Source organism: Mus pahari, chromosome 2, assembly GCF_900095145.1.
Source record: "Mus pahari chromosome 2, PAHARI_EIJ_v1.1, whole genome shotgun sequence".
NCBI classification, from domain to species: domain Eukaryota; kingdom Metazoa; phylum Chordata; class Mammalia; order Rodentia; family Muridae; genus Mus; species Mus pahari.
The window spans coordinates 134,710,768-134,725,491 of record NC_034591.1 but is presented as its reverse complement, the minus strand read 5'-3'; the positions used below and the strand labels follow the sequence as shown (position 1 = coordinate 134,725,491).

Sequence of the window (14,724 nt, the reverse complement as noted above, 5' to 3'; positions counted from 1 at the left end):
GTCACTTAAATGCACATTGTCACTTAGGCCCTCTGACTTCCGTTGGTAGAGTATAACAGTTCATTTTGGATGAATGGTCACAGAACCCCTCCCCCATTCCCGTTTATGCTCCTAATAAATGTTTCTATTTAATATGACCTTAGAGATACTTACCATTTGTTCCCTATTTTATGTCAAGTATTTTTCAACTTGAAACTATTTAATAGCAATTTGGGCTGAAATTTTAAAAGAAAGCATAACCCATCCATACAGTTAGCAAGTGGTATGTAAATGTGTTAAGGAATGAAAAGAGCACATTAACTGAGAGCTCTGGCTTGATTATGCTTTCTCTCCTGGAGGCACCCTGTTCTTCCCTCCTTCTTTCCACCCACCCTTCCTTCTCTCCCTCCATTCTTTCCTTCTTTCCCTTCTTCACTTACTGCTGTCTAAGGGTCTAGCCATCAGCTTGCCTTTGGAAACCCTCCTCTTGTCACTGGGAACCTGGCCGACATCAGCTCTGCAACCTGGATGGGTATTTGAGGAGGACTCAAAAAATTAAATCTCTTCATTCCCCACTTATGTTCTGGTCTCTCTCTGTGGTCTCTCTCTGTGTTCTCTCTCTGTGTTCTCTCTCTCTCTCTCTCTCTCTCTCTCTCTCTCTCTCTCTCTCTCTCTCTCTCTCTCTCTCTCTCTCCCTCTCTCTCCAGGGTTTCTCTGTGTAGCCCTGTCTGTCCTGTCTCTGTAGATCAGGCTGACCTCGAACTCAGAAATCCGCCTGCCTCTGCCTCCCAAGTACTGGGATTAAAGGCGTGCGCCACCACTGCCTTGCCCTGCCTCAAATGAGTGAGATAATGACCTCTAACCCAGCTGTATAATTGCTGTAATTATCTACCTGGTGGACTTTGTTCAAACCCAGTAGTTTTTAATGTATTGTCCTGTTTACCCAGTTCAAAGGCTGTGTGTCTGAGCAAGCTGAGGATGCCTAGAGACGGACGGGTGGCACATAGACCCATGGCACCCACACTTCTCAAAGACCTAACATACTTTAGAGGAGACAGACAACCATGAAGGAGCTGCAGCCACTAGGGGTGTGGGGCTCAGGGGCTCCTCCTCCTCCTCCTCCTCCTCCTCCTCCTCCTCCTCCTCACAGGAGCCTCTGTGGCCACACAAGGCTCTATAACAGAAGTCAAAGCATCCCCCCCAATTTTACCTATTTTCTCTAAACTATGCTCCTGCACACCTCTCTAAAAGAGAGACAGAAAGTCTCAAACACCTTTCACATGCTTTGATTTGACTTCTAAGCTTGGCTATTAGGGACTGGAATTAATCTGTGTTTGGGCTTGCTTTGATCTGTATCACATGCTGTTTATTTGTGTATACATGCAGGTCAGAGGGTAGCCAGCAGGGTCAGCTCTCTCCTTCAACAGTGTACACTCAGGGGATTGAACTCAGGTCAGCAGCCTTGGCGACAAGCACCAGCCCTTTTGCTCAGAGACAGGCTGTGAAGTGCCTGTGCTGAGGTGCTTCCTACTGAGTAGCTGTGCTGTCCTTGAATCTGACTTTGTGGATTACCTGGGATTTGTATTTTTTAGGCCAGGGTTTTCAGAATAAGAATGCAAGGGAGCTGGAGGAAGGGACAGAGAGAGGGAGGGAGGGAAGGAGGGGGAGAAGCCAAGAGGCTTGCATAAGCTGTGGTGTTTACAGCAGGAACCCCTAGAGTGGCACCTGAGGGCTCTGTCCTGGCTCCATAGATGGGAAACCCCAGCTGTGGCCTGGCGGCAACTGGCCGCCTTGCGTCAGCCCCATCCTTCTGCCATGTGGAATGCCTGGACTGAAAGCTGCTTCCTTTGGTGTGCTCTTCGATGCCTTTAAAGTAATGTTCTTTCATTCACCTTCCGCTCTGGCTTTACTGACCAAACACGGACACGTCTTGTAAAACAGCCTCCTCCCGGCCTCAGAACAGCTCTGCAGAGTTGTTATCTCTGGCCCTGGGTCTGGTTCTTTTCAGATGACATAGTTTTACTGCAACTCACAAATCAGCAGTCCTGATCCCATGATCTTCGGACACTGGAAGGGTCACAGCAGACGAGAAGCGGTTGCTATTTAACGGCAGCTAACACTACTGAGCATGGGGGCCAACAGCAGAGACCCGACTAGTGAAAACAAATTTCCCATTGCAAACAAATGAACGTCTCGGAGAGTTAAGGCTATTAAAGCTGAGTAGTTACAAACCTTATACCCAAAGCGTTATGTTGAGTTGATATGCATTTTCAACCATCCATAAGAACCTGTGACTTTAAAAGTAAAAGATGTTTTTAATCTTTAGAGTTTCATTTATAACCAAGGCTACATGCGTCATGAGACTTCCTCACTCAGAATCTCTGCCCCCTTCAATGGGGGAACGACACCTCAAGGGCAGCAGAATCTTTAGCAAACACTGACTATCTCATTGTACTTCTCTCAGGGGAAAGTTACTTTAAGAAGTTCAGCAGCATAAAGAAATGCCCAAAGAAATTAAGAATCAGGAAAACCATAGATTAACTGCAACAGGAACGGTTTATTCTTCCTTGCTGACCACTTAAGGCTATCTCCATTTTATTCATAATTTTGCTGATAATTTTCAAACTATGAGCCACAAATATCAAGTGGATTCCCTAACCCATTTCCCTATGGCTCTGAGCTCCTATTCATCCTTGACAACCCAATCTTCACTGCTCCTGGGATAAACTTTCAATGGTTTTCTTTGCACCCTTTCTGTGTATCTGTATGCTAAAAAAAAGTCCTACTTATGCATTTCCACATCTGCTCCCTGGGGCAGACCACAAGCTCTTTGGGGACTTCAACAAATGTCTGCTGAGTTAAACTGGCCAAAGCCTTTATTCGACCGATAACCCTTAGCATGGCTAATATCCGTTCTGGCTTAATTAACCATCATGGACCAGATAGGCTGGAGTCTGCTGCCAAGTGATCTGCTCTACCAGACAGCAGGCAGCTGTTCCTCATAAGGCCTGGCAGTCTTCTAACGGTGCTGAGAGGTGACTTTGCTTGAAGCACTTCATATTCTTAAGTGTAAGTAACAGTGACAGGACCTTGCCATTCCATGTGTGTTTCCAGAGACGACAGTTCCATTGACTTGGCACTGGGCCTATGCACATTGTACTTACTTTATGTGTGTTATGATTACAGCTGTTGTTCTTCCTGACGACTTCTCCCCCCTGGCAACTGAGAGACGAAGCACATACTTCTCTTCCTTACAGAGGAGCAGTAGGACTTGATATAGCAAACAACTACTACACTTACACGCTAGTCATGTGTTGTAACAGTAACCTTGAGCTCACACCACCCAAGTCATCTTAATTATTCCAACAACACTCTGAAAAGCTATTATCACAAATGAGAATCAGCAAAGGGAAATAAGTCTTACCTCATAATTAGAGTTTGTGATGCTTAAAGCTAAAACATAAAACAATATTACTACAGGTAAAAAAATTGTTCTCCTCAAAACAGACATCCCAAAGGCACAGTCTTCCTCATATCTGAGTTGCATGATTTGACTAGGTGTTTGATGATAATGGGGCAGCTTTGCTGAAACAGTTTAACTAGAAACTACCTGATTTCTGGACCACTTCTAAGGCTTGATACAGAGGCTATGTAGCCAGGGAGAAGAAGAGTGAATCAGAGGCTCTGTACCTCTGTCCTTCTGACCTTTATCTACCGTGGACACCGGAGATAACAAATGTTCCGAAGCCCTTTTTGTTGAAACCAATTAGGTCATGCTTCAGGTCTGTCCTGGGATGAGGACTTGGAGTGTGGATGCAATGACTCGTGGACACTTTGTTTTCTTTATCCTGAACACTTAAGACTGTAGAACAAATACAAGATCCCTTCTGCAATCAGTTAACCTTGATTCCAGAACACGATTATTTGAAATTATCTTGTGATTTTTGAACAAAAATAAGCAATATAAAAATAGAATGCAAAATGTACACCAACACTCTGAAGCCATACTGCCCACTCTCTGAACGCTGAGGCAGGAAGACTGAAGGATGCTTCTCTCAGAAAGCACGGAGCAGAGTGTTTGGGAAGACAGTTTTTCTCTGCCAAGATTCAGGCTTTTATCATATCAAATTTGGCTCTCTAAAACAAAATATAAAATATTGTACAACCACAAGCCACAAACGCAGCATATGAATCAAAAGAGCATCACTGTGTGAATTCTTAATTCCTTGTATGACAAGAACCGCACATCTGCACGGCTAAGGTGAGCAGAAGTGGCTTCACTCAGAGGTACTCCACAGTAGCTGGGGGTTACCTGTGACGCATGATTTCAGCTCATGGAGTCTTTCTCACCCAAGCATCCCATATCATTCCATGAGTGAGCATGTGTATACATGTACACACAGACACACACAGACACATACACACACATGTAACCTAGTCATTAAATTCTCTAAGTGCCCCCTAACCCCCATGAGTCCCCCTAACATTCTACAGTGGAAGTGCAGAGTCCTTAGGCTGGGTGTCTGGATAAGAAGTGTGGCTTGCTCAGGTGGTGTGGGGTGCACATAGGAACCTGTTTCCGGAGCTATCAGATGTTTTAGCTCAATGTAGAGAAACCAAAATTATGATATCCAGTACTCGAAAAATGAAACATTGCCTTACTTGACATCTTCTGCAGTTTTCTGTAATTGACAGAATGTCAGTTTTTACATAAATCGTATCCTTTAGAGTTTAGCTCCTTTCAGCATGAGCAGAGTCCTGACAGAATGAGTGGTGACTCTGGATGTAAGGTCCAAGTAACAAGTTTCATCACTTAAGTCAAAGGAGGCGTGCAATCCTTACTCACTTACTAAAGGATATCAGCTTTGTGCTTTGGAAATGGTGGCTTAAAGGTACAAACTGAGATTCTCTGACCAAATCATGAGTTTTAACTTTAAGGGAACTTCTTTACTAAGAAGTTCATCCCAGTCCTTGAAGGTTACAAGGGCGGCAATCACACCCCACATGCAGCAAGAGCCTGGATTTGTATAGGTTCCTATTCTTACTAAACACAAAATGTCAAGGTCTTTGTCTCCTGCTCTACATTATCTGTGCTTTGGCTGAGTTTCCCATGAGCATCTTATATTACTAGAGAGATCTGAAGAGATAAGCATGCTATTCTTATTCTTGCAAATATCAAGTTTGTCTAAAAAACTTTCAAGGTTTGATGCAAGGACTTTCAGCTGTCTCCTTACTTCATAAAGGTGTGTGCTGGCCTTAGATGGCTTCAGAGCTCTCTATAGCATCTCTACAAGTTAAGTCTGTACAACGGTGTGCACAGATATTCTGAGGGTGAAACATGACACACAGATCTTAGAATGATACCTGGTACATGGAAGGCAGTCAAAACCATCTGACAAGGGGGAGGAAGATGGAGGGAGGAAGGGAGGGAGGGAAGGAGGGAGGGAGGGAGGGAGGGAAGGAGGGGTAAATGGCAATCAAATTCTATGACCCAAAAAGGGTTACACATTATTACTTGGGATGGCTGGAGAGATGGCTCAGGGGTTAAGAGCACTTGTTACTCTTACAGAGGCTAGAGGTTCAGTTCCTGGCACCCACATGGTAATACAACTACCTGTAATACAAGTTCCAAGAGGATCCAATACCCTTTTCTATCCTGTATGGGCACCAGGAATGCACATGGTACACATGAATGCAGGCAAGCTATTCATATACATTAAAATAAATACAACTAAAAATAAAAATTTACCATCTGAGAATATCAACAGAGCAGCAAAGATCCTAAGATGGAAAATATGAGCACAGCTGTCTGTGGGTGGTGCCAAGGCTCTCATTCCCTTTGTAGTGTTTCCCTAAGCCAGGCTGTTCACCTTTCAGCTGCTTTTATTTATTTTTATTTTTTAAGATAGGGTCTCTCTGTGTAGTCTTGCTTGTCCTAGAACTCCCTCTGTAGACCAGGCAGACCTCAGCCTTATAGAGATCGGCCTGCCTCTGCCTCCCAAGCGCTGGGATTAAAGGTGTGTGCTGCCACCATCCACCACGTGGCTTGGGCTAGAGGTGACAAATCTCAGGGCTTCAGAACCTGCTGAGCTGCAAGGTTTACTCCTCTAAGCGTGTTGAAATCCAGAAGGCTTAAGAAGCCTAAACTCCATTGCAGACGCAGAGGCAGGTGGACCTCTGTGAGTTTGAGGCCAGCATGGCCTACACAACAACAACCAGGGCCGCACAGGGAAACCCTGTCTCAAAAACCAAACCAAAACAAGAGCCCAAATCCATGAGGGGACCACATGGTTCAGCCTTGCTCAGTGCTCTGTATTAGTTTAGGAGGCAAGGTTGTCTCTCTGACATGAAGTGAGGAATAGTGAAAATTTCTGAAAGCTGGGCAACCCTGTGGTCATTCTAGAGCAATTACTGCATGTGGAATATCTTCAAAGCTTTGTCTAAAGCACACTGATGATTAGAACGCCAGACAAAATCATTAGGCCTATCTCACACTCACACCCACCCACCCACACATCCCAATTCTGCAATTGATACAAATGATTTGGGAATTACTTTAAGTCTGCATGTCTATTTCTTATCTGGATCCACTTGTTTTCCAGGCCCATGTGGAATCACAGAACACAATTAAAATATAAGATACAGTTTCTGTTCACAAGGGACTTGAAATGGATTACTGATGCCTACAAAGCAACTTACTGATTTATGGTAGTATAACAGCAGAGCAAAGGTTTCATAGAACACACTGTTAGTAGAGTGAGCAATGCTTCCTCCAAATTATGTCCAACCTTTACTTGTAAATTTGACTTTCTTACTGCTGAGATGTGTGTGTGTGTGTGTGTGTGTGTTACACAATTTAGCTAAAGCTCTGGAATAAATTAAAGTATGTTCTTTATAATAGCCATCAAGAAAATAATTAAAATTACAGAAAATTGCATCTCTGCTAGAAAATTGACTATTTGAAAAAGTGAATTTTGGACAAAAACAGGCAAAGAATCAATGAAGATGATAAGGGAGACGTGGGTCTCACCTGTTCTTCCTAACCCTAGCATGTAATTCACATTACTGTGCAATTAATGCAAGAAGATCACCAGGAGGCTGGGGTGTGGGTAGTTGTTACAGTGCTTGTCCATCATGCCCAAGGACCTGAGGTTCATGGGAGAGAGTAAGAAGAGGGGAGGAAGAAGGGAGCAAGGGGCAAGGGAGGACAGGATCAGAGGGAGGTGAGAGGAGGGGGAATTTTTCAGTGTACAGATCTATTTTTCTGTTTCCTAATCGACACTGGCTTTGGACTGCCAGCGAACTGCATGCCCCTTAGGAAAAAATGCTTGGGCCAGCGTGCTACAGATTTCAGAGGTTTTTGTTGTTGTTATTGTTTTTTTTGTTTGTTTGTTTGTTTGGTTTTTTGGTTTTTCGAGACAGGGTTTCTCTGTATAGCCCTGGCTGTCCTGGAACTCACTTCGTAGACCAGGCTGGCCTCAAACTCAGAAATCTGCCTGCCTCTGCCTCCCAAGTGCTGGGATTAAAGGCATGTGCCACCACGCCCGGCTTGTTCTTGTTATTGCTGTTGTTGGAATATTTTCATAGACTTCACCTGTAATTCAACCTGATAATCATCTGTAACTCTCCAATCTGAAAAAAATTAAAATTTGCGCTTGATCTTAGCCCAATTGAGAAACAATGGAAAATCCCAAATCTAAATCTTGGTACTATCATTTCAACACTTAAAACATTTTGGACTTTTTATTATTTCTTAGAATGTATGTGTATGGGTGTTTTGCCTGCATGTATGTCTGTGTGCCACTTGCATGCCTGGTGTCCACAGAAGCCGGAGGAGGGAGGTAGAACCCCTGAAACTGAAGTCACAGACAGTTGTGAGCAACCATGTGGGTGCTGGGAATTGAACTCGGTCCTCTCCAGTGCTCTTAGCCACTGAGCTATTTTTCCAGCTCAGTATCCTCACTGGTCAAACACAAGACACAGTATTTCCAACAAAAAGTTACAAGAATTTATTAGGATAACCTATTCAAAGTCCCACACAGTACCTGGCAGACAGTAAATGAATGCATGCAATTTCACCCCAGATTTAATACTGTCTAATTTGTTTTTGACATCTTTGTTTGAAAAGTTGTGCATGGCTATGCATGCACATAGCCCGAGCCTGAGAGGAGAAGGAGAGGTGTTAAAGACAGGCACGTTCTGTGGGCTGGCAGGCCAGCTATGCTGGTGAGCACAGCAAGTTTCCAGTATGTGAAAGACCTTGTCTCAAAGGAATAGGGAAGGAAATAACAGAGGTAGATTTCTGACATCTTCCTCTGGTCTCTGCATGTACTCACAGGTGCATATCCCTGCACATCCATGTATATGTCTCACACACACACACACACACACACACACACACACACAAATAAAAGCTCACTTAGGTTAAATTTCACTTCAGTCAACACCAATAAAGTTTAGGCTATGAACCCCTTTCTACAATAAAGTAATCTATTTTGCATTTGATTAAAATTCTAAATTACTTATCAAATGTTTTTTTTCTTTACTAATTAAGTGAAGGGAGTTTTGGATTTTTCTATTTTCTTATTTCACTCTTCTAGATTCATCTAATTAACTTTTTTTATTCATGCAATGAGTCCAAAGAACCCTGGGAGAAAATCTGCCATGAAGCTGTTCCAGCCCTGTGCTACTGCAATGGCAGACACTACTTGAGAGCTGGGTGGCAGGCAAAAGGACCTCTAGAGGTCTGTACAGACCCCACTGAGATAGCCACCATGACAACCAACCCTGCAGGAAGCCAGGCTCCCTGGCCAAAGGGGCATTGTGGGAGAATTAGAAAGCCAAATGCAATGGTTACGTAAGCATCTGAGCTGGAGGAAACATCTGAGAGGGAGGTGCCCAGACCCTGATGGCATGTGTGATAAACTTTCTGTGGATGGATGTCAGGGGCTGAGAAGCCTTGAGGAAATGACTGGTTTCATAGGCAGTCAGCAACAGACAGTAAGGAGAACAAAATGGGGCAAAATGAATGCAGAAGAGTGAAAAGACATTGCACACACTCTATTGTTGAACTGATTTCATTTTTGTAGATGGAGACGCATCAGAAACAGCCATACATGTATCCCAAAGACTGGCTGCCATTAGTACCCATGCTAAACAGCAGAGGGAGCAGTTCCAAATGTGGAACACAAGCACCAGGGGCAGGGGCAGGGGCAGGGGCAGGGGCAGGGCCAGAGGTGTATGAGCTGGGCCCCCACCCAACCACCACAGCCATTTTCTCATCTGTAAGATGCCACCAAGAGTAGGGTAGGCTGTCAATAAAAGCGTTAAGACCAGCAGGTATGGATTGTGCCTGACATTTTAAGTTAGAAATAACAAAGTAGAAGGTACAAGTAAATTTAACAATATATTTTATTTAGCCCAATTATCCAAATTACTATCATTTCAACATTGACCAATAAAATTTATAAGATTTCTCTCCCTTCCTCCCTCCCTCCCCCGTCCCTTCCTTTGTGCTAGGACTCTGAAACATGCTGTGTGCTTTAAACACACACCCCTGTCCCTCCAGCCACGCTGCACTGCACTGAGGTCACAGTCACGGGGGCTGCAGACTACCATCCTGAGCATACTTAGAAAGAGTGAGGCATCCTGTGGGCTCACTAACTCCACACAGCACTTTCTGTCAGACAGGCCCCGAAAAACTTAGGGAATTATTTCTAAAATCAATGCATTAGAGAAATTAAAAATTTTGGTATGGTTTATGGCATAATCAAATATAGAATAATTCAAAATATTTATAGTGGCTAGATCAATTATTTGTCCAAAATAAGAGCAACCAGGAATGATTATAATAGGTCACTAGTACTCATTTATTCTACATTCATTTTTAAAGATATATTTTCATTTTACTTACATATTACACACACACACACACACACACACACACACACACACACACAAAACACACGAGTACAATTATTGCCTGGTGCCTGTGGAGGCAAGAAGAGGGTGTTGGATCTCCTAAAACTGTAGTTATAGACAGTTGTGAGCTACAATGTGGGTGCTGAGAATCAAACCTTGGGCTTCTGGAAGAGCAGCCAGTGCTCTTACCACAGCGCCATCTCTCCAGACTCTGTTCTACATTAATTTTGGTGACTTCTTTATTAGCATTTGAATATGTTAATTTGACACAGGACATAGCAGTTTTGTGTGTATTGGCAGTCTTGTCTTTTGAGACAGCCTCTCTGGCTTGGAGCTCACCGGCTAGGCTAGCTGGCCCATACGCCTCAAGGACCCCCGTCTCTGCTTCCTAGGATTAAGAGCACAAACACCACTCTGCCCGGCTTTTTCACGTGGGTTTCTGAGGGACTGAACTAGGTGATAATGTTTGCACAATCAGTTCTTTACTGAGTTAGCTCCTTAGCTCAAACATAATATCCTTTAAAAATTCTGACATAACTGCAAACATACAGCAAAGAAACAGCAACAAACCATTTTTAAAAAATTACTGCAAAACCTTTCTTTCCATGAGACTTACCATTGGCAAGTCATGCCACAGTTTTAATAGTTCTAATTTTTTCCTCATAAAACTTTAAGGAATGGACATTTATCAGGACAACCTATGTGCAATTAAATATAGCAGCATATTTAATGTATTAAATGTTACATTTAGTTTTAAATTAATCATTGGGATTTTCTTCACATATTACTTGTATCACATTATTAAAGTTCTGAAAAATATACAGGCAGCAAGTTGTGTATGTGTTGGTGGTATGTGGTGTGTCTATGCACATATGTGCATGTGTGCTCACCAGTGCAGGAGTGTGTAGAGGCTAGAGGTATGTGGTGTGTCTATGCGCATGTGTGTGAGTGTGCTCACCTGTGCAGGAGTGTGTAGAGGCCAGAGGTGTGTGGTGTGTCTATGTGCATGTGTGCACGTGTGCTCACCTGTGCAGGAGTGTGTAGAGGCTAGAGGTGTGTGGTGTGTCTATGTGCATGTGTGCACGTGCGCTCACCAGTGCAGGAGTGTGTAGAGGCTAGAGGTGAGAGACCAGACTGAATAGGGACAATCCCATGCTCTGCCTGTCTCTGCCCCAGCACTGGGCAAGTAGGGTTGGGCAGCGGGCAGTCCAGGGCACAGGTAGAACATACACACACCGCCATGCTGGACTATATGTAGGTGCTAGAGATTGGGACTCACGTCACCATGTTTGCAGACCAAGTACTTTAAACACGAAGCCTTTCCCAGCCTTTTTGGTATTTGTGTGTTGTATGCATCTCTCTCTGTGTGTGTGTTAGGCTCTCAGACTTGGCAGCAAAGGCCTTGACGTGCTGAATCATTGTGTTGACTACCTTAGTTGTTGAGACAGGGTCTCACTGAAGCCAGGATTAGCTAGACTGGCAGGCCAGCAAGCTCTGGGAACCCACCTGACTTTGCCTTCCAACACTGGAATTACAAATATACACTGGCACCCCTGACTTCTGGTGTGTATGTATGTGTGTATGTGTGGGGGGGAGTGTTGAACTCAGGTTCTCATGTTGTAAGCACCCTGAGCCATCTCCCTAGTACCAACTTCCTCTATCTTAAATTCAAAGAGTGAACCATTGCTAGATTGCAGTCTCTTTGAACGTCACCCACAAGGCCTAAGAGCACGCACATACTTACCTTTCAGGTAGTCAGCTCCGTGGGGAAGGAGCCCTGAAGCTGGCGGCTTCAGTAGTCTTTCTCTGGTCCAAGACAGTGCCAGATAAGACGCAGGAGTGAAAAGGGGGCAGATACTATACAGGCCACTACTACTTCATCTCAAGTCCATCAAGGACCAGTTAGTGACCTACTGTAACCTCACCACTACTAGCAGTTAAAAGAATAAAAAAGGCCAAAATTATTTGGACTCTGGCTTTTCAATGACTACATATTCAAAGGACAGTCCTTCAAAAATATAGACCCTCTCCCTCAATCTCTCTTCACTCTGCTTGGTCAGAGGTGATACACAAGGGAAAACTTCCACGAACCACATCATTAGTTCTGTGTTCAGTGATACATCTGTGCCCCTCTCCTGGCTCCTGACCAAGCACCTCGTCCCCCAGTCCTGCTTAGGATTAAAGTCAATGACTCGTTCATTCTACAGGCAAAAGAGTTGCTCACGCAGGACCTAAGGAGACTCTCACTTTAACTTTTTAAGAAAAAAGCCACTTCCAAGCTAACAAATGCTAATCCCTCAGTCCCTGATACTAAATGCAGAACACAGGAGGACATGTGACCAGCCATCAGAACGTGACTAGCACTGTATTAGAGACTCACGTGTGCCATTTCTGTAGAGGAGGAAAGGGTTCTGGAGCTGGAAGTCCAGGTCTTTAGTAATGGGTTCTGTTCTGTTTTCCATGCTGAGCCTATTCATAATGGTGAATCCGTGCTTTGGGGAGGCAGACCTGGAAGTCACAGAGCAGGGGATAGAAAGATTGCTCAGCATGGCATACCTGCAGTAGCCACATCCCAGCGTGTCTGTTCACTTTGCTGTGCGTATTCAGTTTCCCACAGCAGTCTGCATACATACAAAGCAGCATTTCTTTACTCCTGCGATCTTGTACATCTCCGCACCACAGACTGTCCTGCAGGTCACTGCTCTTAAGCTATGAGCCTGTGTATATCTGGTATGTGACAGATATGCCTACCTATGTTGTACATTCCTTTAAGACAAAGATGGTAACTGCTTTTAAAAAATTCTTATTGGCAGATACTTTCAAAGGATTTCAGAGTTCAACAAGCTTACATCATTCCAAAAGGATAATTTTCATTGAAAGTGTAAATTGAGTTTGAAATTGAGAGCTTCAGGAAAATGAGGCAACTCTTGTCAATGAACCTGTGAGGCAAGGTACCAACGAAATTCATGTGATGGCTAAAGGGAAGGTGCCTTGTTCTCTTCAATATAAGCAAATGGCTGTCTGGACAACCTACTAGAAAACTTTTCTCAGTAAAAGCATGACCTTTAGTGAATTTGATTTTTCGTCCCATTCCATAAATCTTGAGTACTGTGTCAGGCACAGAGGGCCCCCCCGTTATATATCATGCGTACCTTTGCTTGTGCTGGGTGACAGCCATATCATAATTCAACAGTGAACCTTCTAGTGACAAGTAGGTACACAGCCACATTTAACAGAAGCCATCAGCACTCATTTATTCAAGTTAACTGGCCGCTAACAGTTGGGAACAGAGTGAGTTTTAATTCACTTGTAACCACTTTATACTGATACAAAACTGCTACCTTGCCACTTAGAGGATTCTATTTTTAAACCCCAACCTTTTAGTTGATGGAAAGCAATCTTTGATAAGCTTATTCTACCAAAAAAAATCACTGGTAGGCATAGCCTCAATTACTCTAAAGACTGACAGAGGGTCCTGAACATTAAAATTTCTGAAATGCAGAAATTCTGCAGCCTGTCTTCATGAACTGTATCTCAGAGACAAAGACACGGGAGGGGGGGCAGAAGGAGTGGTCCTTAGGGTGGGTGAGACATCTTATGTATGTCAACAGGAAAGGGTCTCATGGCAGAGATAGCAAGGGACTACACTGCAGGTCAGGAACAAGGATGCCAGGCATACAACTGAAAGTGAAGCAGAGGCGAAGACACAGGCAGCTTCAGTGCCTAGCTCAAACTGCTTTCCACACTAAGGAAAAGGCCTTGCCCAAGCAGACACATGTATACACATGCACATGTGGGAAGGGCAGACAAGTACAGGAGGAACGGTGGAAGCAGTAAGCATCATCTCAAATAGAGAGTTAGGAACAGGAGTAAGAACCAGGGAAGGACTGGCTTCTCAGGTTAATGGTGTAACTCATTGTTTCATTAGCAATGTGGAGTATGTTAGGAAGGATTTAAGTGATGGACTGTACTTCAATTGGTAGCCCTGGTTCCATCTCCAGTATTACATAAAATTGGCACATTGCTGTAATTCCAGCACTTAGATCAGAAGTTCAAAGTGATCTCAAACATGGTTATTTTGAGGCCAACCTGGTCTGCATGAATCACTATTTCAAAAATAAAATAAAATGTTTGAAAATATAAAGCTATATTTAGTTTTGGTACAAAAAAAGAAAATAATTATATAATTCAGCAGAAAAGACCTTAAAGTCATCATTAATATATATTAATGCATCACTCTCCTCAAAATAATCCTTCTTAGAAAAGAAAGAGAATACACATTGTGTGTTTTAGTGTTTATACATTTACACTCTTAACAGTACTCATGCCAAACAAATCCATGTGCTAGTACTGGAATGTTCTGAATATTGGCATGGACTAAAACGCCAACAATTCTTGGGTATTCACAACCTTAAACAACTGACTTCCTTGTTGCTCTGCCTGCAGCCTGGCTAGACACTCCTTCCTGTCCGTCTCTCTCCCTGATGACAGGGTAGCTCTCACTATCCCCCACTGTTCCCATGCTATGCTCACAGTTCTCAAGGTTACCCCAGTTCTGCTTTTTATGCCCCCATTGACCCTAAACGTTAACTATTCTCCTTTGACAGTCCTTTTAGACAATGCCAAACTCTCCAACAATCACCCCATGACAAGTGGCTGGATTCCTCAATCTCAATTCACTGAGACCACGGAGGGAAGTGTTACTTCAAAACCCTGAAGACCAAGGCTGAGGGGTGTAGCTTGATGCTAAGAGTGTATAAGCTTAGGGGTGTAGCTTGATGCTAAGAGTGTATAAGCTTAGGGGTGTAGCTTGATGCTAAGAGT

At 43.6% G+C, this 14,724-nt stretch overlaps 1 protein-coding gene across 4 annotated transcripts in view; it reads right to left on the bottom strand.

Moving 5' to 3' along the window:
• The window catches only part of Dcp1b (decapping mRNA 1B), a 40,712-nt gene that overhangs the window by 19,551 nt on the left and 6,437 nt on the right, over nt 1–14,724 (bottom strand). For all 4 annotated transcript variants that reach the window (XR_003843264.1, XM_021191464.1, XM_029535131.1 and 1 more), the window contains exon 3: nt 12,281–12,408. Coding sequence is in view for 3 of the 4 variants with exons in the window: in XM_021191464.1 (XP_021047123.1) it covers nt 12,281–12,408 (128 nt within the window). In the remaining variant the exon portion in view is untranslated. The remainder of the gene's footprint in view (nt 1–12,280; nt 12,409–14,724) is intronic.